The sequence below is a fragment of the Temnothorax nylanderi genome, unplaced genomic scaffold (assembly GCF_030848795.1).
Source record: "Temnothorax nylanderi isolate EJ_2023f unplaced genomic scaffold, tnyl_v1.0 TNYL_tig0049_pilon, whole genome shotgun sequence".
Lineage (NCBI taxonomy): Eukaryota > Metazoa > Arthropoda > Insecta > Hymenoptera > Formicidae > Temnothorax > Temnothorax nylanderi.
This window is the reverse complement of record NW_027249111.1, coordinates 1,045,880-1,067,609: the sequence shown is the minus strand read 5'-3', so window position 1 is coordinate 1,067,609 and position 21,730 is coordinate 1,045,880. Positions and strand designations below refer to the sequence as shown.

Below are 21,730 nucleotides of genomic sequence, written 5' to 3'. Positions count from 1 at the left end.
TTCCGAATTCTGTTATTCGCGTTATACGCCGATTCGCGAGCGACGATTAGCGTTTTTTAAATAAATAATGCCCCTCTCATAAAACGGTTAAAAAATCACAACTTTCAAACAATGGCAAAACCGCTGGAACGAACGTACGGGTATAGAAAAAAACCTAGTAAGTACGAAGGGGATTAAGAGCTCGTATCGATAACCGATAAAGTTTACTTTTAACAGGACCAATTCCGAAACTTTTCGATTACGCCACATAGATGCTTAAGTTGGAGTTTACCAGTTCGCCTCACAAGGAAACTTCCGTTTTCATTTCTCGATATTCGTAATCGTCGAAATCTGGGAACACTTTTTCAACGAGTCGCTGATCTATCGTCCGCTGATTTCCGCTTCGACGATGAAAGGGACCGTGTACATTTAAAGCAGTCTCCGAAGGAAACCACTTTCAGCGAGAAACGCTAGGGTGGATAGTGCATGGCGCTAATTATTCTTTCCCGCCGGACCGTGAAAAAAAAAGGCGACCGCGCCATCGCCGTCGGGGACGAAATAACCGGGCGAGGTTACGCGATAAAAACGGAAATGGAAGGGAAAACGTAGCGGCGTGCATGTGGAAAGATGTGGCGCTTCGGCGACGTCTGACGAGGTCGCCCGTGGAAACGAGAAGCGCGAAATCGGACGGGAATATGAACGAGGAAACGGGAAAAGGGGAGTGAGACCGACGAAGGAGAGGCGCGGGACAGAGGGGGACCGAGAAAAATGACGACGGGGGTAAACAGAGCTAAGTGAAGTTAACGATCGGGCAAGAAGAGCGGCAAAAATGACCCCGGGAAAATTACCGCACGCGCAACGGCTTAATGTCCAAAAAGACGAGAGCAGAGGAGAGAGAAAGAGAGAGAGAGAATAAATAAAGAAGGGAGATGTAGGGAGAGAAAGACAAAGAGGGAAAGGGGAGAGAGAGAGATAGAAAGAGAGAGAGTGAGAGAGAGGGGGGAAGGAAGTCAAAGAGAACGGTCGAGGTCAGGAACGAGAGAGAGATATCACAAGAACGGAGAGAAAGGAAAGCTGCAGCTGCTTAATGACCACCCTGTACATTCGTATCTTTCTTGGATAGGCTTTCCTTTTTCTCTATCCTTTGCAGTTCCGCTTTACTTCCTTTTTTCGCCCCAAGTCCTTCGCGCAGTCCCGGCACTGGGTGCCGCTGGGACCATTATCTGTAATTGCTTTCCTTAATTCGATGTTCGTTGCCTATGTGGTGGAACAAAAAAATTCGCGTAATAAGTTAGAAACGTCTTAAGTGCCGCCTCGACTTGTGTGAAATCGCGTGAAAAGTTCGAATCCGTCAGGCACGTCGTGTTTCGCGACGGATACTCCGTTTACCATTTGCACGATTTCTCGCGTGGTCTAATAACGCCTCTCGATCTTTCTGCGCAAGATAGATTCGCCGTCTTTTCCAAAATCGGTGGCCGCAGCTTCTCTTCCATGATTCTTCGCGTATAAACGACAAGTGACGAACGTACAGAACGGGATAGAATTCCGGGCGACAGTTGTCTCTTTGGGTGATCGATACCGGAAATAAATCGCACCACGGCGGCGGCGGCGGCGGCGACCAGAATCTCCTTCGGCTCACGTTCGAATGCAGATTTCTCAATTTGTTTTTGAGCACGCGGACTGGCGGGCGCTCGCAGCCACAGGGTCAAAAGTCACGCGGAAAAACCGCGTCGGTCGCCATCGAGCGGCAAATTGATCGACGCTGCGACGACCGTAAATCACTTCACTGACAATTGATTTGGGTGCTACCCGTTTTACCTCGGACTACTGCGAGAACTACTGTTTACGAGAATGCGCGTGCACGTAACACTACGTTGCGTTGCCTACGCGAGCACGAGTTGGTTGCGGCTTCATTTGCTACCGTGTTTAATGATACGCAACGTGACGCTCTCGTAACATTTGCCACGTTCTCGTTGCGTTACCCTGTACGTACTCCCCGTTGTATTGTGTTGAGATACGCCTATTTCTATACTCACGCTTTACAATGAAAATAATTAGTAGTCAACTTTCTAGATTTATTTTACAATTTTAGAGATAGAAGAGATTTATTTTATGTTCTGCAGCTTTTATATTAAATAGTTGTAGTGCAAAAGGTTTAAAGGTATTAAGAACTTGTGTGTTATTAAATAAAAATAAGAGTTTAGAGTTTTTGAAGAATGAGAAAATTCAAGTCAAAATGACAAGTACTTTAATTAATTAAAATTAAATTAAACTCGTAATTTCATTTGTTAAATATAAAAAACATTTTGCACCCCATTCGATAAAAAAATAACATGAAAATTTTAATTCAAAGCTTAATTAAAAAAATGCAAAACAATGAAAATGACAAATTACAGTAAAAATAGTGATTTCCTTTGCTATGTATAAAAAAACCTCTAAATCGACAAATCTGGCGTTTCTGCAACGAAAATAAAACTGATATTTAATAATTGGTCCGTATCGCAATCTGATATTTCTTCTCTTTTAATTTTGGAGCGTCATCTAAATTTTATAAAATCCAATTACAGAGGAATGCACTTTTACATAAACATCGCTTTATAAAAAATAAATATCGATTTTATATAATGTATAATACCATAGAGAATCTCTCTCGATCGGATATTTCTGTAAATTGAGAAAAACGAAATATTCGATATATATTCTTCGGAGTTAATTCTGGCGCGTTTCCGGGCTTTCCTTGATAAGCAGCGATGCGCAATATATACGAACTAATGGGGCGTGGTGCATTCGTCTCTCGTAACGTTGTCTCGAGGATGGTGATCCGTCTTGTTTACCGCGCCGCGCCCGTGCCGCGTCGTCGACAGTTGACACCACCCACCTCGAGAACAGCCGCTATCCGAATCATCCTCCCCTGCCCGAAAGACCCATATGAACCCACGGTGACCTTGCGTCGATCCGTGTACCCAACCAGCATCTTTCGCTAATTTTCGAGCAATCGTGGATGCCCGCTAAATTGAGCAGGCTTGAGCTCGGTTGACTTCTCCTCGACGATTCGATCTCGCGCCGACTAATTGTAAGTGATAGACGATACACGATTTTTCATCCTGTCATCGCGATAATCCAATCTGCTCGCGTATTGCGCTATCGACCTGGCTAGGAATATCTTGGCGCAAGAACGAGACAAGAATATTACAAAATTTCAGGTGCGCGCAATTTAATACTACGTTGATCCTTCCGATGAGTCGCAATCCATCGCTCGAGAATGCCGATTCGTCGACACGTATCAATAACAGCCGCATAGAATGCAGTCGCGATCAAACATTGGTCTTCGATTATTTGACAAATGCGACGGGGTGCGTTAACGTCACTTGGGAGCACGTACTTACCGGTGCGTTTTTCAGCATCGCGATACGTGACCTCGCTGAGAATGACGGGTTGACTTCGACCCTTGGCGTTTACCGCGTAAACCGCCACATGGACCCCAGCCTCGACCGAGGCCTCCAGCCCGGCGAGGGCGAAGGACGGCTCGTCCGGGTTGGAGACGTTGTAGAGGGGCTGGCTGCTGGCTAGGTAATCGACGTCGCCGTGATAAACTTCCAGGACGAATTTCTGCGGCAGCCCGCCGTCGTATCCCGGCACGCATTTCACCTCTACGCTGGTATACGTCTGATTCGCCAAGGTGCAGTTGCGCACCGGAAACGGTTTCCCTGGAACGAGAGTGCTCGATGACGGAAATTGACGGGACGGAAGGCGACGGGAGGCGGTTCATATATTGTGTGACTTAACTGTACAGCTTAAGTAGTCGCCCCGTGCAAATAATGGAGTTTCGACAAAAGCACCACGAGAGGCTTTCTCCCTATTTCTTTCTCGCGGCCGTGGCCGTTGCCTCCTGACACTAAATCTTTCTCAGCGACACGCACGACCGCCACTTCCGTCTCGTGACATTTTCTGGACATCTTGTACGCGTCTATACATCCGAAAGCGGCTCTACAGGTTGGCTCAACCGGCTCAACGACCCGCGCCAACTCTCGGAAATCAAGCCCGGCGCGCGAGTGAAAAATGCTCGCGTGTCCATGACTGGCAAAGATTTAGTGTACCAGGATCGTAATGGGCGTAGAGATGTGTCCTGCTCTCTTTTTCTTCCCGCACCTCCGGGTCCGCCTGAGCCGACTACAACTGTCAGCGTGACACATCCTTCCCGCTCGCGCCATCGGGATCTCGCCGTTCCCTTCCTCGTCGAGAATGAGGGCGCGTCGCGTCGTTTTTTCTCCTTCCGGCCGAAATCAATTCTCGCGCGTCGTTCTTACCGAAAGTCATCGGTCGTGACCGTGGCAAAGAGGACGGATACCGCTCGTTTCGTTTCGCAAAAGAATGTTATACGCGTGTTTCCTCTTTCAATCTAATTTCAATATTCAACGCGCCAGTTTCACGTTTATCCGCTCGAGATTTCATTTATCACAAAGTCCGTCGCCGTCGTCATCGTCATCGTCGTCGTCGTCGTTGTCGTCCTCCCTCTTCCTCCTCGTTATGACTCGCGGATCTACAAAACGTATATTGAATCTCGACAATGCTTCGTTTGTACTTTACGCGCGCTTGTTCTCTCCTCGCTCGTCTTTGCCCTTCCGTTTCTTATGTCGCTTTGCCACGTAGCCCCATTCTCCGCGAACAAACATTTGTAACCCGCGCTTTCGTGCTCGTAAAAGGGCATCGCCCGAATAGAGACAAATTCAAATTAGTTTTGCAAACAAAGAAGCGGCTAAGTTCGTCAAACTGGATGACTCGTACAGAGAACGGCGTATTCTCTTAATATTTTTCTACACAAAAACCACGTCAAAAAATCGGTACGTCAAGTAAACACGTGTAATATGACCACACCGAGAAGAAATATGTGCAGTTTATTTTTACACTCACAATCAGTTATTAAGAGAATGGATCGCGATAAATTTTTTTGCAGAAAATTATTTATTCACGAGTAAGTAATTCTTTGCTAAATAGAGTAATCTCTTATAAACTATATTCATAATGGTTAATATTGTATATCTTATCTACAAAATTTGACGCTCTTTTAAAAAATTCTTTTGGAACGTATTGATATTATTAATCTATTTTTACATATCGCGATTTTTGAGAGAGAAATTGGAATATCTTTGTTTCATTCATGCGTTTGGGGATTTCGTAAATTTCAATTCAACGTTTCGGAATTCCAATTGTACGTTTGATATGCGTAACGAGTGGCATCTAACGTGATCCTCGATTCTATCGCGAGACCCTGTCCCGGAAATCCCGTCTTTTTACCATTCTTCCACGTTTCGACGGGCATATTCCTTACCGAAATGCTTCGCGGAATGCTAACCGACATCAATAACGTTGGAGGATGAGGGAGGGAGGGAGAGAGGAAACGGATAGAGGTACAAAAATAATATCATGCCATCGGGTTTACGGGTCGTTGGCATTGGTGGAGCACCGCGAGAGGGTTTCGATATCGAGGCAAAGGAACGGATGGTGCGCAAAAGGAGGACGGACGATTTTATTTTCGAGTGGGGGGGGGGGGCAGAGAAAGAGAGAGAAGGGAGGGGTGAGAGGCGAGAGGGCGAGGGGCACACCCCGATCGGCGCCGCTCACATTCGACGTATTCGTCAATGTCAATACGTCCTCGGCCGATCGCCATGTCAACGTCACTGTCGATCACGCACGGACGAGGGAGGGAGAGGGAGAGGAAGGGCGAAAAAAAAGGAGAACGAGGAAACCCGAAAAATTCGCCTGGGGATTAATGCCGATTTAACGGTCGATGATTGGTCGCCTCCCATTGTACGGCGATGATTCGCGGGAATCGCGCCGCGCTCTTTTTCCCCCAAGAGATCCCGTAAAAACAGCGATTTTGCGTTTCAATTGTCGTCGCGCCACACGTTTTTGGCGATTTTTGCGCGGACAGCTCGCGCGATTAAAAATGCACCTAATTTTATAATCCGATAAAGAATTTATTATGAGGCGCCACGGCGCTGTGAATGCCGCTTTTGTTCAACTCGAGCGTTTTTCTATGATTTTGTGTATCGAACTAAATGTCGAGTATGTTTCTTTAAATTTTAAAAGGCACGCCATACTTTGCCAGTCATCTATTTATTCGCGTAACTCTCGTAGTTATATACTGCATTGTTTCCTCAAACACAAGGAATGTTCACAATTTCGAACAAGTATGCCGACTTTAGGTATAATCCAATAATCTCTAATGTAATAATCATACAACGTTCCACCGACAAATGTAGTTTTAAAAACTCATCGATTGTACGAGTACTTGTTCCTTCCACACACATTTTCACCCTCTTCCCCCCGTCCCTATTAATACTCTTAAATTCTAAATAAATAAAAAGTATTTCTAACGAGATAAAACGAGGATAAAACAATCATTTTGATTGCTAGTTCGTATTTAGATTAACTTGATTTTTATCGTTGCTCTTTTAGCTGCTTGCAAACGTAATAAAGGAGATACAATACATTGAAACGGAAGGACAAACGTATCCTACACAAACTGTCGGTTAATAAACAGTTTATAGTTAACAGTCAGGATCAATACCCTGCGTTCGATCAATTTTTCCCATTAATTTTAAAATTTAACATTAACATTTCGTCCTGTAAAGTCCCTTTAAATATCTCGCTGCAGTTTATCGTGTATACTTACCGGCTGCTACCAGCTGAAAAAGACATGGCCTCGACTGAGTACCGACGACATTGTCCGCCCAGCACGAGAGGGTACCGTAATCCAGCTCGGTAGACGGTGTGTATCTCAGCACGCTGACGCCGCTCGACTTCTCCATGGAGAATCTAGCAGGTGCTACCTCCAGGGTCTCGCCGCTGTTGTTGAATTTCCACCGGAAATTGTGTGCCGGCGGATCGGCCTCGACCCTACAGGCGATGTCAAGCGACTCACCTCGCGATGCGCCGACCACTATAATTCGGTCCTCCTTGCACACCGGCGCGACTGGAAGCAGAATTATCGATTTGTATGTACCAGCGGGAGAAGCGAGACAATCTTCTTCTCCGCTATGTATTTCGGAGCTTATAACGCGACGGGGTAACCCATTGATGACCATCGCGCTGTACTACGGATTTTACTGTCGCCATGCGAAATTTCAAAACAATCAAAACTGCGAAGGGATTGGAATTCAATAGGTTACAAGCATGCAATTTTTAATTTTATACGTGAGAATTAGTATTGCAGAATTATTAATTTGTATGTACTAACGAGAAACGAGAGGATGTTTTTCTTCGCTACGAGTTTTATAATTTTCAACGCGACAGGGTGGTCCTTTGATGACCATCGTACCGTACTACGGATTTTACCGTCGGTGCTAGAATTCGTGATATTTATAACAATCAGGATTTCCGCGAAGAGTGGAATTCAAAAAGCTATGAGCATGAAATTTCGATTTTATACGTGAATTATAGTATTGTAGAGTTATTGATTCGTATGTGCTACCGAGAAGCGGCGCGAGAGGATTTTTTTCCGCTACGTGTTTTGTAATTTTTAACGTGACGGGGTGGCCCTTTGATGACCATCGTATCATACTACGGTTTTTTACCATCAGTGCTAGAATTCGCGATATTTATAACAATCAAGATTTCGGCGAAGGATGGAATTCAAAAAGCTACGAGCATAAAATCTTGAATTTTCACATTTAGAAAGAGGATATACACGTTCGGCGATTTTTAATTTGGTGAAATGCAAAACTAAATTGTATTAACTGAAGTTTCAAAATAACAATCAATAGATTTTATTGGAGAATTATTGATAATTATCGCATCGTACTATAAATTTTATTATCAATGCTAGAATGTACATGAAATTTATTTGTAGTTAATCAGTGGGATTTTCGTGAAAGGTGAAATTTCAAATATTACGATATATATAGAATTTTTAATTTTCGCAATTATACGGCTCAAGGAACACGTGTTTGACGATTTAATTTGCAAAAAGAGACCGGTATGTTAATTAAAGTTTTAAAATAATCGGCAGACGTCTGATGACGTTGAGAAAGATGTAAAGTAAATATCAGCGCTGTTTCTCTTTTCCCTCTTCGTCAGAAGATTCACAGATTTCATTTGCGAATTAGTGTTGTAAATTTCAAAATGACTGCTTTATGCTTTCCTCGCCTTCGGGCATGTCCCGTCAAGAGATTACTTGGGCGACGAGCGACGCGTATTAATTGCGCTTCTCGATAAACGTTATTAATGCTACTCTCTTTAGCTCCGTGAGCTCCGTCCTCTTTAGCTCGCTACCTTGGGGTACAGTTTTTATGAAGTGACGCTTTTTTCTTCGTCGTCGACCGTCTTACGCCAACGGCTTTCCACTTTGTTATGCCAACCAGAAATTATCTATAGCTGCGAGAAAGATAAGTTTTTAGGATACGACGGCTTTTTTCACGAACAAGCATCTGGCATTCATTAAGCGACAAGGGCGTTAATTGCCGATCGTAATCTCAGGAAGTAACAAAGTCTACTCTGCTATTTGTGACTGACAATATTGTCTAATTCAGATACGCTTACGGTTAAGTGACTTATTTGATACGCTAATTAAATTTAATAAAAAAAATTGATGTAGAGAAAAAAATTTGTTATTACTATTTAATACATTTAATGTATAAGTTATTATGATTCTAGGCTTACTTATAATTCAAGTAATCGTTTTGTCGCTGTAAAAAAATATCACAAAGCTACAAATTCGTTCTATGCACTCGCATTTAATGCTCGTTTAATACTAATCGACCGTTCTTCTACAACGCTGTACAAATTATTCTTATGTATCGTTCTAGAAATATTGGTGGATCGGACGGGAAGGGAAGATTTTTCTGTGGATCTGGTAAAGCCGTAGTAGACGAGATAAAGCGATGACGAGATTCAAGTACCTACCACCTCGACGTTATCTGTACACGGAAGGGCAGAAGGTCTCCCAGTCTGATGGTATGCCAATAATGACCTGCATATCGCAGTTGCATATTCTGGGAAAACACACAAATGATAGCGATATCGTACAGCGGACGATTTTTCTGACACAACCCGGTGTTTTGTCACGCGTCGGGGGCGGCTGCCGCACCCCCTCTCCCAACCGACGCGCGACGGTGGAATTTCGTTTTATCAACGCGAGGTTATGCGAAAAGGTCTACTCTCCCTTTCCCACCGTCTCGCGTCTTTCCGACGCGACGATATATATTTGTCCCGATTTATCTACGTTTATCTGTGCCTCTCTTTGTCTCCATTCGTCTCGCGCCCTCCGTGCGAAGAGCGGAGGAGGAGACAAACACGGGGCATACGTATCTCATCGTGTAACCGCGAACGAAACATTTCCGAGGCTGAACGGTGGAAATTGATATTACGCGAATAATTAGAACCAAGATCAAAAATGCTGATATAATATCCAACAAATGTAGCTTGGAGAATATAAAACGAGAGTCGGATCCAGGTTGAAAAGCTTGTGATCTCGACTGGTTGAAAGTACTCATTATTAAACTCGGATTGCTTTTAGCATGTCACTTTTATTACAAACTTTTCAGCTTTATTATACGTTCATAATTACTGCACATTTCCTATCGTAATTCGATTCGCAAAAGACAAGCAATTGTTATTAATTTTCGATGATGGCTGTAATACAGCATTCCATGAGAGTTAAAGCTTTTTACTGTTTAATATTAAATTTAAGCGGGAGGGAATGCGCCGCATTACAGGCTTATTGTTCTTCTCCCGTAACGCTGCATTGTTCCATTTGTAGTATTTTCAATTGCCTCATGTTTGAACTTTGATGACGGGTTTTTATCCGAACAAGCAACACGAAACAAAAGCGCCGTCAGAGAAATTTTACGATAGAAAGGTAAACGCGAAAGGTGCGAGATATGTGTGTGTAACACGCGTGTGTAATTGTAAACGCATTGTATTTACAATATTACACGGTTTTTATGGATGATATCCACATAAAACTAACTCGAAATCGTAGTCTATGTAGGTATATCATTTTTAAATCTAATAAATGTGATATTGCAATGCACAGTAGGTAATCATAAATAGATGTGACAATTACCATATAATGACTACAGATTATTTTATTTTATGAATTATTTTACACGCGTTAATCTCGAAAACGGAGAATGTTATTTATATATTTATTCGGTATTTTATATTATAGATATCACTTTTCTGTTAATTAAAAATACGAATAATTTCTTGAGATTATGCAGAATAAATATCAGACAAACTGTAGACTTTTTGTCCGCATAATAAATTGAGTAATTTAAAGTCAACAATAAATCGTGTTAAATAATCATATTGACTATAGCATGCGGTTTCAATTAGTTCCCATAAAATTTAATTAACATTTATACATCGAAAAATGGCAAAGCTATTTTGTTATAGTTATTAATTAATATCGTTCGATTAAACCTTCATGTATGTGTAATATCCGATTACCGTGCAATTTGGTAAATCGGTATGATTTTTGTTTGGAATATTTACAAAGTTTGTACATTAATGAATAATCTATTGTCACGTAACTATTAATCTTGAAAAAAATTTATAAATATAGAAAAAGCAGTTTTTTGAAAAACGCGAGACAACTTTATTATGAATAAGTTAGAGACTCTAATTAGTTCTCCTTGCAAATAAAAAAATATAATATACCTAACACCCTCCCAGATTCGAGAAAACATAGTATAGGATAATAATCAGAAAATATATGAAAATAAAATATATATATGACAATAATATCCAGATTGCCATTCTTGTATAAAATAAAAAAGTCTGACAATAATAAATAAATTATTCAAGTATTTCTTTCTTTCTTTCTTTTATGTCACATGTGTGTTTTCTCTGTAACGATTGATTCGAACGTGATATCGAATCGCAGTATGAACTTGAAAGCTTTTATTCTATCTTCTTTAGATACACTTGCGTCCCGGTTACCCTAAATTCCATTATATTACTATAGTGTCGATGGCGTAAACGTAACGTTATTTCCTCTTTTCTAATAACGGCGTAATATCCAAGGAAATAAACCACGAAACCGTGGTTTCCTGATTTCGATTCGTGGATACTCGCGAGATGCTGGCTTATCTAAGACTATTTCCTCTATCTTTACGAGGTCGTTACGATCCACGGTTAAATATTGAGGATTCTTGCCTGTCTGCAGGGTTGGAGTTCGTATGTGATCTCGCAAGTGGTGTCGAGGTTTCATACTAAATGGCTCTGCGTGTCAATTATTCCCGGATAATTTTACGAATTAGATTAAGCGCCTCGCGCGAAACCCTCACGTTATACTTTTACGAAAATCAGATTAAGAAAATCCAATTGATTTTAATCCCGTACTTTGACATCTTTTATCGTTCCAAATGATAAGATCTTAATTTAATATTTTAATTTTTAAACAGAGCACATTCTCGAGTATTCTAGAGATTTCTTAAACTGGAGCGACATTTTACCGAAAAATGTCTGGAAACGGAATTCGGATTTTCTCCCAAATACCTCGCAAATTGTGCGTCCTACAAGAAAAGTGCACGAGGTCCTTTCATGCCTCTCTCGTTTGAGATCTCTTACTTGGAAGGGCCGCTTTCGTAATTCGTGCTCTAGAGAGTTTTCAAGAGCGAGAACCGCGCACGTGTTCTGCCCTATTCCGTAAGCTACGGTATATATACGAATCACTTCTTTCGTGGAACTTAGGGGCGGCTCTCGTGTCGACAGTCGGCTATATTCTGGGAATTGGATTTAAAAAATGTAGCCGATGCTAAGTACTCTTAAAATATTTACGACAAATGTGATTCTCAGTACATATAGCACATAGTATATATACATAATAAATGTTTATACAAAAGTTGGAATAGAAATCATCTACCTACTATCAGTAAAAAAGAATCTTGTGACGTACGATTTAAACACAGAATGCATTAACGCGTGATAAAACATAGTTGAAAATATTTTCTTTTTCGAAGGCTGTTGTTGGGAATATTTTGTAATCATGGATCAACTTACATTTCACTCGAAAGTGCAGCGGCTCGCTGCGCGTCTCGTTCAGAGCGTTCGTTGCTGCGCAGACGTAGCGACCAGCACTGCTTCTTGTTACACTTTGCAAGACGAGGCTCTGATTCGACCAGATAATCCTCGCCGACGTATTATGCGCCAGGATTTGATTCTGTAAAAAGAAGAGGTTTCAATTAAAATCACCTTATTGCGCAACGAACATGAGACTTCTTGCGATACTGATACGTGTGTATTATCAAGCGGCTGACAGAGAGAAAGGGAGAAATATAGATAAAAGGAAAAGGAGAAAAGAGCAATCCTCTATTCTGCGAGAGAACTTGTTCTGCCGCGAGATCGAGCGCGCGATTTCATTTCTCGTTATTTTCTAATTTCGCGATAAATTAGAGATAAGCGCAACCGCGCGCGCGTCTCGCTACGATGTCTTCCTGCCTGTTACGACCTGTTCGTTATTGTATCATTTTTTTTACCCCCGGAGGAATGCCACTGTGGACCAAACGAGCGCTTTTATGACCGTGAAAGACAAAAGGGAAGTATCTTGTAAGATTACGAAGAAGCATGTACCTTAAGTATGCATTACTGAACGCGCAATATAATACTGTGGCAATTCGAACGAGTTAACGAGTCGTGTTTGCATAACGTGTCATTAGAAGTTTTCACAAAACAGACTGCTGCTGTTCGTGTATCCGTACTAACATATAAATATATATATATATATATATATATATATATGTTAATGCGTACCAGCTATAATTTATTGTAATCAATTGTGTTATATGTATGTATTTACCAGAGATATATATATTTTTGACCAAACTGACTTTATTATCGAAGATTCTTAACTCAACGTTTCGACACTGGTTTTGTGTCCTTTTCAAGATATTTCTAAAAAGTATACATAACGAAGTCATTACAAGCACGCTGTTACAGAAACAATTTCACCCAAGGAACAATTAAAAAGGAAATACCTACCTATCTAATCCTGTTCACAATTATTTCTGCCAAAAAATTGGATTCAATTATAAAACGTGGCAAAGACAAACTCGTAAATATGAAGGAAACAGGTGTCGTCTACAAAATTGAATGTAATGACTGTAACGCCTCCTACATTGGACAGACTCTAAGACATTTGGAGACTCGTGTTAAGGAACATCTAAGCGACATTAAAAAAGATGTGAATAAGCACTCCGTAGTTAGTAAGCACCGACTTACACACGGACATAATTTCAAATGGTCCGATACGGAGATTATGCATAGGGAGAGAAATGTGAGGAAGAGAGAGATTGCGGAGATGTTTTACATAAAAAAAGAACAAATGAACGCGATTAATTTAAAGAAAGACACTGAAAATCTCAATCCGCTATACGACAGAATTATAAGAACTACCTAATCATTTCTCTCTATGTGTATGTTTTTATTCCGTTGACCTAGTCACTTATTTGTATTTCGATGATTAGTCGATCGCCGTCTTTCGTTTCGGAACGACGTGTCTCCTGTCGGTTCCGTTTGCATTATGATTACGGGACACTGTATTGCGACTCTTAAGAATTTGACAAAGTTGCTACAACTGCAAGAACTTTACATATGGCAGAAATAATTGTGAACAGGATTAGATAGGTAGATATTTCCTTTTTAATTGTTCCTTGGGTGAAATTGTTTCTGTAACAGCGTGCTTGTAATGACTTCGTTATGTATACTTTTTAGAAATCTCTTGAAAAGGACACAAAACCAGTGTCGAAACGTTGAGTTAAGAATCTTCGATAATAAAGTCAGTTTGGTCAAAAAATATATATCTCTGGTTAATTTTTCACTGACGAAGAAAAGAATTTGTTAATGTATGTATTTAGCTGATCGCGTCTTTTTATCGCTATTAAAAATCACAGCGTCGCTGTTTTTGTTGAGTAATAATATTAAAGAGATAATATTATATATCTATAAATAAGAGATAATACAATCTCTTAATTTTCATTCAATTAAACTTTAATTTAACTGAGTTTGTTAGTAAATATTAGAAATATATGTGTAATTGCAACGGACAACTCGACATACCCCTCTCGATATTTTTAAGAAAAATTGTTTCCCAGTTTGTCGAAGAATCCGTCGCTAAAATTATTGTCATTGCTACTCGCAATGATGTCGCGCACGTTAACGAAACAACAGAATAATATATTCTGCGTTATCTGACAGGAGTTGCGCGGGACAAATACGATTTTACCAGTTTTACCGGTCGCGAGAGGAGCTACGCACGGTTACATGTCTCCGTAACGAATTTGCCGCTTTAATTAGCTCCAAAAGGGTGAGCCCCATTATGTCTTACTTTGTCCCTGTTTTCGCAACAAAATGAGAAGCGGGACGAATGTAGTGCTAATATCGCACTCCGTTGAAACTTGCAGCGGGAACGAACTCGGAGCGGAGTGGAACAGCCGCACGTCAGAGCCAACAAGTAGCTCGAGTCGGTGCATACGCTGCCGTCGCGTCGCGTCGGTGCCGTTGCCAAATGCAGGCCGAACCGCTTAATCAGGCGAGAGGCGGCCTTCGAAAGTTCCACGACCGCCATCTACTACCTAATTTACAGGCTAGTTGCTGGCGAAACGCCGTAGTTCGTAACGTAATTACAAAGTCGGTTATTAAAAACTAATATCGAACTTGTTATTTGGAACCATTTTCTTGGAATTCGGCAGTGAATACATCACTCTGTTACTCCTCTCGCATTTTCATAAAAATTTACCTCCCTTGTATTAAGCGATATATCTTTTTAGCTCTTTCTTCTGGATGCCGAACGCGCGGTAAAAGTTCGACACGCAGGATGGGTTGGGAGAGGAATATCTCAGAGTCGGCGTATGTCCGTCATAGTGCACTGCCCATAAAAGTGGTCCTGCCTATTTAATCAGACGAGAAACGACAGTCGGGCGTCTTGTCTCGCCGGCAAACATTTTCTCGTCCAGTAAAAGTCCCTTAAGTTTTTCACCCTGCTCCTCGCTTTCCTCTTTCCTCTTTCCTCCCTTCCATCATCTCCTCACCGCCATTTCGTTCTTATGCCTCTTACCTTACTACCGTTTCCTCCATTACACCGGCGCGGCGGACCCTCTTCTCTCCCGTTCCGCCAGAATCCGCTCGCCGAAGATAATTCGAAATCGATTTGAAACGAGGCCATTTGAATCTTGGAGAAGTTGGCGAGGTTGGGATATAGACCGGGGAATGCGCGAGGGGCGAAGCGAAGGGGAAGGTTCAGAGATTCCTTCTTCCACTCACTTCTGTCTTCCACCCCTTCGGGACGCGTTTCTTTCTTCTGCATGCCGCTCGAAGGGGTAGATTTATTCAATTGTTTTATAATCTTGGCAGCTCGACACGGCGAGGCGAGGCGAGGCGAGGCGAGGCGAGGCGAGGCAAGGCGCGTCGCGACGTCGTCCCTCATTGAAACCCTTTTCCCCTTCTTTTTCCTCGTTCATTGTATTTTTCGCTTGCGCGATTTCACGACAATAGTGCGGAGATATTTAATTACTTGTGCACGATTAACTGGTTATACCAATAAACTTATCTTGTTGTATTATTAGAATATGCAATAGAATGCCAATACGAGATCAACACGCAATTGGAGAGAGCTTATTTTCGAAATGTGTATTACATATCGATATTGATGTATTTAATAAAAAACGATTCCCATTTTATATATAAAAAAAAATTCAAGTGATTCAGAAAAACAAGCTCGAAAAATTTTTTAATATTTCAGCTTTGCAATTCATATGCCCTATAAAGCGCCAAATAAAATATCAGAGATAATATATTAGGCATTTTAGAGCACTTAGTCACTCATGTCACGATCATGTGAATTGAATGCGCGGGTTGATATACATGGAGTTTTTTTCGATTAAATTCACACAATCTTGATACATGAAATAGATTTTTTCAATAAAACGTAATAAAAAGCAATAAAAAGAGGGAAAAACAAAAAAAAATGAACGCGGTGTTTGCGGCCATTAGCGACGTAACTCAATTAAACTGCATTGTAATCTATGTAATCAGCCATCCATGTGGTCGAGTCTAGGCTAGGAGGTTTAGCACGCTTAGCATAGGTTAAGCCCCGGTTAAATCCCGAGGTTTATCTTCGATTTACTTGCGGCAAGAGACGAAGCTCGGAAAGGACTCGTTAAACGTTATATCTTGTTAAGCCCCGCGGAGGAATTTTTAACGGAACGCCTTTACATCTCTTCTCTCTGTATGTTTCCGTTGAAATTCTATATTCAATAATTTTATAAGATAATTCTGATCACATTACCGCAACGTCGCAATTCCTTGCGCGTAATCTTCCTCTTTATTCAAAAAGAATTCCTTTGGAACATTAGATGTATATATAAATATTTATATATTTTTTTAATAACAACTCAACGTTTTGATGAATGTGAGAAAATAAATTAGATATTACTTATTCTTGTCCAATAATTCTCGTAATTAAACATGACCCAAAAAAGACAAAGAAGATTGAAATAAAATTCTGTTATTATACATATCAATTATTATATTTGGATTTCGTTTGCGTCTCTTTATGCATGTTATATATAGTTTTCCTTTCTTGAGTTTGTAATCATTAAGCTTCTCTTTTATCTGTTTGAAAGTAAAACTGCTCAAAGCTTTATTTCACGATGTCTGCGTCAGATAAGAACCGCCGAAGCTTATCGGTCAAAACCACCATCAAAGAGACATCTCCGCGATGGAGATTCGCTACACGAAGATCGATATCGCGGCAGCTTACACGTATGGTCCCGTTGCGTACTCCCGCCTCGACAGAGATAGCAAAGTTTAAAGTTCCCTTGCGCGACTCGAATCCCCCAGCCTCCACCTTTTCGTTCCCACGAGTCGGAATTCTGTTCTTTCGTCGTTCCCGTCCGCGTTTCTCCTCGTCGCGTCGCGTCGTCTCGACGAAGCGGAATGGAGAGTACGATATCGTCCTGTGTAGTCAGCTCCTGACTTTCGTTTATCTTTTCTTGCGACCGAGCCATTCTACCAAGAGCCACCATCCGTCCTGCGTCTCATTCTACTTATCCAATCTACTCCTCCATCTGGTATACTTGTATTTGTCCGCGTAAGTAGATTCGCGCTAGTAATTTCGTTCTAATTCAAGCTCGCGATCGTTCGCGTATTTGCCTTCACACACAATAGTATAGTATAGTATAGTATAATACAATCAAAATTATATAAGACGTAAACAAGCTGAAAATACAACCATCCAAAAATTGTAGGATTTGTGAATTGATATCTTCAAGTTTAAAAGCCAAGTCTTAAAAATAAAATAGCGCGACGAGATCCGCGGATTATTTCTGATAGATAAAAAAAAAATCAGTAAGCCAAGATTGAAAAATTATACGTCAGATTCTACAAATTTATATTGTAATGTAATGAATGTGATGTGACAACCAGATTTTCGAGCAAAAATCATGTGCGCTTTGTTCAATCACGCGGCACATTTTGGTTCAGCGTTATTAATTTAATTTTATTATAGAGCTACGGCGAACGCAACAAGGCCCTTTGATCAGTCAGTCCCAAAACTAGAAGCGGAGAGAGCACTACGCTTCCGATAATTAGGTTTCATAGGGTTTGCTCCGTAAATGAGGATCAACTAACTTCCCCATTGTGTCCATTCTCCGAGCGCAGACAGCTGACACCCTTCTACCTATCGACAAGCCTAATTGCATTGGCCTAAGAGAATTGCTGTCGCTAATGGCTAATGTTATCTATCTCTGCGTCTTCGATACCTTCCTTTCTACGGTTCTTTAAAAGATATTATATAACGATACTAATGGGTTAAACGGGGTCAGTTGGTAAATGCGCGTCATTCGAAATTATTTTAGTTCCCCAATAGTCGTATGGCTGAAACGGTGATCATGTTACTTATCCTGAGTCAGTCTCTTGCGCCCCTTTTTCGATTCTTAGAACGCTCTCGCGCCAATCGATAGTAAGACATTCCATACGCGACACTCGATTTCTAGGAATGCGTCCGAGATGTCCCTCGTTGGCCCACGAAATCTCGGGACCATCGTACCACCGGACGGCCCGTCCAATTTCGTTTTGGCATCACCTTTCGGATCCTGAGAATCTATCGAATTTTCTCGCGCCCTTCAAACGAGGATCGCCTCTCGTATAGGAATGCCCGTCCGCGCGGTTCTGGACACAGAAACCATCTCCCATCACAGGAGGATCCTGTGCGGTCGCGTGATCCTCTCAGTGTTCCGCTCTCTCACATCTACCTCTCTCGTATGGTCAGACGCAAAAGGAGCAAGCTCGAGGAAAAAGAAAAGGGTTCTGCGGGATGAGAGGGGGGATCGTTCATTCCGGTCAGACGGCACACTGATTCTTTGAAAAATTGCCAACAAGCCGCGGCCATACTACCTTCCACTCTCCGTTCCTTCCTTCCTTCCTTCCTTCCTTCCTTCCTTCCTTCCGTCCTTCCTTTCTGCTTCTGTTGCCTCGTCTCCTGGCAGACCGCTATCCCTCAAAGGAATCTTTTTATTCCGTTTATTCTTGCGAAGCGCAGACCGCTGTCTTGGTCCTTCTTCATCCGCTCACAGGACGCGGCCGTTCCTTCAATCATCGTTCGCGATTCAGCCGAGACAGTAATTCGCGAATCTCGCCCTATGTTACGACGTGTAATCACAAACGCAACGTGTCGCGCATATGCGTAAGGGTGCATCGGTTAACAGTCAAGTGGCCGATACTAGTTTGCCCAAGTTATTTGTATTTTGGTTTTAGCTTTTAGCAATAGAGCAATCCCAATTGCACGCAGGGTCATATAGAGATGTGCTGTTATCGAATATTCGCAGTGCGTTGCAGTGTTGTCGATTTTATTACGATAGAAACGAGTGGCGCAGAGTCGATCAATTACGGTGTTGCGCGGATCGTACTATTTCTGACCGAGTTTTGAAAAATATTTTTCGCACAGGACGGTTATGATCTTTTATCCAAGCGCAATTCTTTCCAACTCCCAATCGAAATGTGAAATTTGAAACTAAAAATTATTACTGCGAGTAGAAAGTGCTTCCAACGAGCTCCATGCTGTTCCTTCCTTCTTTCCTTCCTTTAAATTTACCATAAATTACATAGTATACGTTTGCATTAAACAATATATTATATTAAAATAAAGGAAGAAAATAAAATATATAATAAAATGAAATTTTCAAGTGTTTTCTACATAAAGCTGCATAATTCTCTGTGTTAAATTTTGATTATGTACACTCGTTTAATTACAATAAAAGCAATATACATACTTTTTATATGTGTGTATAAAGAGGAAATCAAAGAAGATACTTAATAAATTATCGAGACTTTGTTCCACATTTAATTATATTCCCTTTAATTTACGTTTCTTTCCTTTTTAATGTTCCACAGTTAATAATAATGGAGCAAAAAATTAAAATAATGCAGTCCGGTTTTTGATAAGAAAAATAAATATTTTATGTATGTTCCATGATAACTTTTTTAGAAGCATTAAAAACAATAGTTAAAAAATTCAAGCTATAAAAGATTAATAACAAATTCTTTAAAACATTTATTAAATTTTATTTTATACTGATGAATTATGCTCACTACATCAAAGTCTCATATTTTTTTTAATTCTACAATTTTATAGTTTAACAGTCATTTATTTTTTATGTTGCAAAATATCTCAAAATATCTTAAAATCTTAATCTTGAATCTTGGCATGTTTGTAGCCACATCACAGGATGATACAAGAATATTTAAATATACTTGTTCTTTTTTCAAATATTGAAACTATTAATATTTCGAAACAATAACCTATGTCAACGTTTCTACATGTCCTGGAAATGTAAAAACGCTAAAAACTTATGCTAGAAACATATCCAAATACGCTTCATCTGTGTAAGGCTTGAGCGCAAATGTTTTTGGCGTTCTCGGGGAAAGTTTGGCAATTGCAATAGACGGTTGTATTGAGCCATTAGAATCAGCCGGGATCAATAGCGTCCATTGCAGGATTTTGGTCGGTGTATTCGGCGGAATGTCAGAGATACGGCGTGGAAGTAGTTCCGAACAGCTGTTCGAAAGTTGCCGACTATCGGGCTCTTTTTAGGAGTGCCAGAGACGAAGACTGTAGGTGGGATCGCGATCGGCTATCGCTCCTGATTCCTCGTCGCGTCGTCTTATCTCTTAACGAAAAATTGCGAGATCGAAATCGTATGAAACGAATCCATACTCTCACCCCTCCTGGAATCTCGGGGAGTCGCCCTTAGCGCCAGCGGGAACCCCGACACGCCTTGATCGCGATGGTAGTGAAATTGATTGATGTACGGCCCGCCGAATTCTCGACATCCACCTTCTCGGGAACCCACATACACACATACGCACATGCACACATACACACATAGATATGCTCTCACGCTTTTCGACTCCTCCGCACTCTCGCACCCTGCGCCGCATTAAGATCCGAACTTGTCGAGCCGAATCTCGCGTGAGAAGGAAATGCACTCGGTAGATTCGTAGCGCGGAAGCCGTTATCCTTGGCGCGCGCTCGTGCAATCCAATCGATGTATGTACAAAAGCCACGACGCCGCGCCGATACGAGCGCATCAAACAGCGGCGAGGCGACGTGGAATTTCAAGTTTGATCGATATTGCCCGTCTCGTGCTGGTGAAATCAGTTTGCTGGAATTCAGGAAGTAGAAACAGTTTTTTTTTCAACGTCGTTTTGATGAACTTAAAATACGTTAACGTTTCAACACTGACAAAGATTTCTTAAAAGAAATAACGCGACGTATTCGCTGTTTCAATTCTTGCACTTCCTGTACAGAATGGATTCAAACTGTCTCTTAATGGGGAGCGAAGGTGCAGCTAGATATAAGAGAGAGAGAGAGAGAGAGAGACTTGACGGAGCTCGAGATAAATTCTCGATCTTTCTGCGTGTCCACGAGGACAACGGTATTAATGGGACTCTTCCGGCAGTACGCTCGGTCAATCCACTTTGCGAGAAAAGATGAAGAGTTGAGAGAATCCTTTCAGGCTCTCTCTCCTCGTCTAAACCGGCTGGCCGATTGGCTCGTCGATGCTGCAGGTAGGTACAGAACTTCTCTATTGTCCCCGTGAATGATAGAACCGACTTAATCACTGCACTCCATTATGTCGGCTACCCCACATTTCTTTCTTCGCCTTCTCGATTTCTTCCTTCTTTTCGCCTTATTCTCTCCCTTTCCGCCCTGGCCCCTGTTATTTCCGTTTCTCTTTCACTTTCCGGTTCCATTCAATCCCTCTCGCTCATGCGTCGTTTCCTTCTTCCCGCTCTTCTCCCTCTCCTCCTTTACTCGCCCTCCGACCGTTCATGATTCTTTCTCCCTCTTTACGATTGCCACTCAAAAGGTTACTGCTGCCCGAAACGCTTTTCTAAGACCCCGTCTAATCGTAAGTCGGTGGTGCCGGATCCCGGTCCGATTGCTAGCTCGGGATTGATTGGCAGATAGAACGTGCTAACGGCCCTTATAATTCCTAGGCAAACTTTTCTAGATGAGTGAAAGGGATCGGCCACGCCGAATGAATGAAACATTTCTGGTGTACCGAGCGCGAACGTGAAAATCCACTCTAACGAGATCTAAAGGCAATCGCGTCCAAGACTCGAGAAATAATCAACATGGAAATAAAGCAATGTACAATAGAAATCAATCGTTCCCCCCCCCCCTGTTATAACACTTGATGTGTCTGTTAATACGCGCACATATTAATTATGAAGAAAATTATCAATC

At 41.5% G+C, this 21,730-nt stretch overlaps 1 protein-coding gene across 1 annotated transcript in view; it reads right to left on the bottom strand.

Annotated features, from left to right (window-relative positions):
• LOC139772434 (kin of IRRE-like protein 1) overlaps positions 1-21,730 on the bottom strand; it is a 346,418-nt gene that overhangs the window by 12,571 nt on the left and 312,117 nt on the right. Inside the window, exons 10-12 of the mRNA XM_071706124.1 lie at positions 11,986-12,145; positions 6,656-6,955; positions 3,366-3,686 (exon numbers count right to left, since the gene is read on the bottom strand). Of these exons, the coding sequence (XP_071562225.1) occupies positions 3,366-3,686; positions 6,656-6,955; positions 11,986-12,145 (781 nt within the window). The remainder of the gene's footprint in view (positions 1-3,365; positions 3,687-6,655; positions 6,956-11,985; positions 12,146-21,730) is intronic.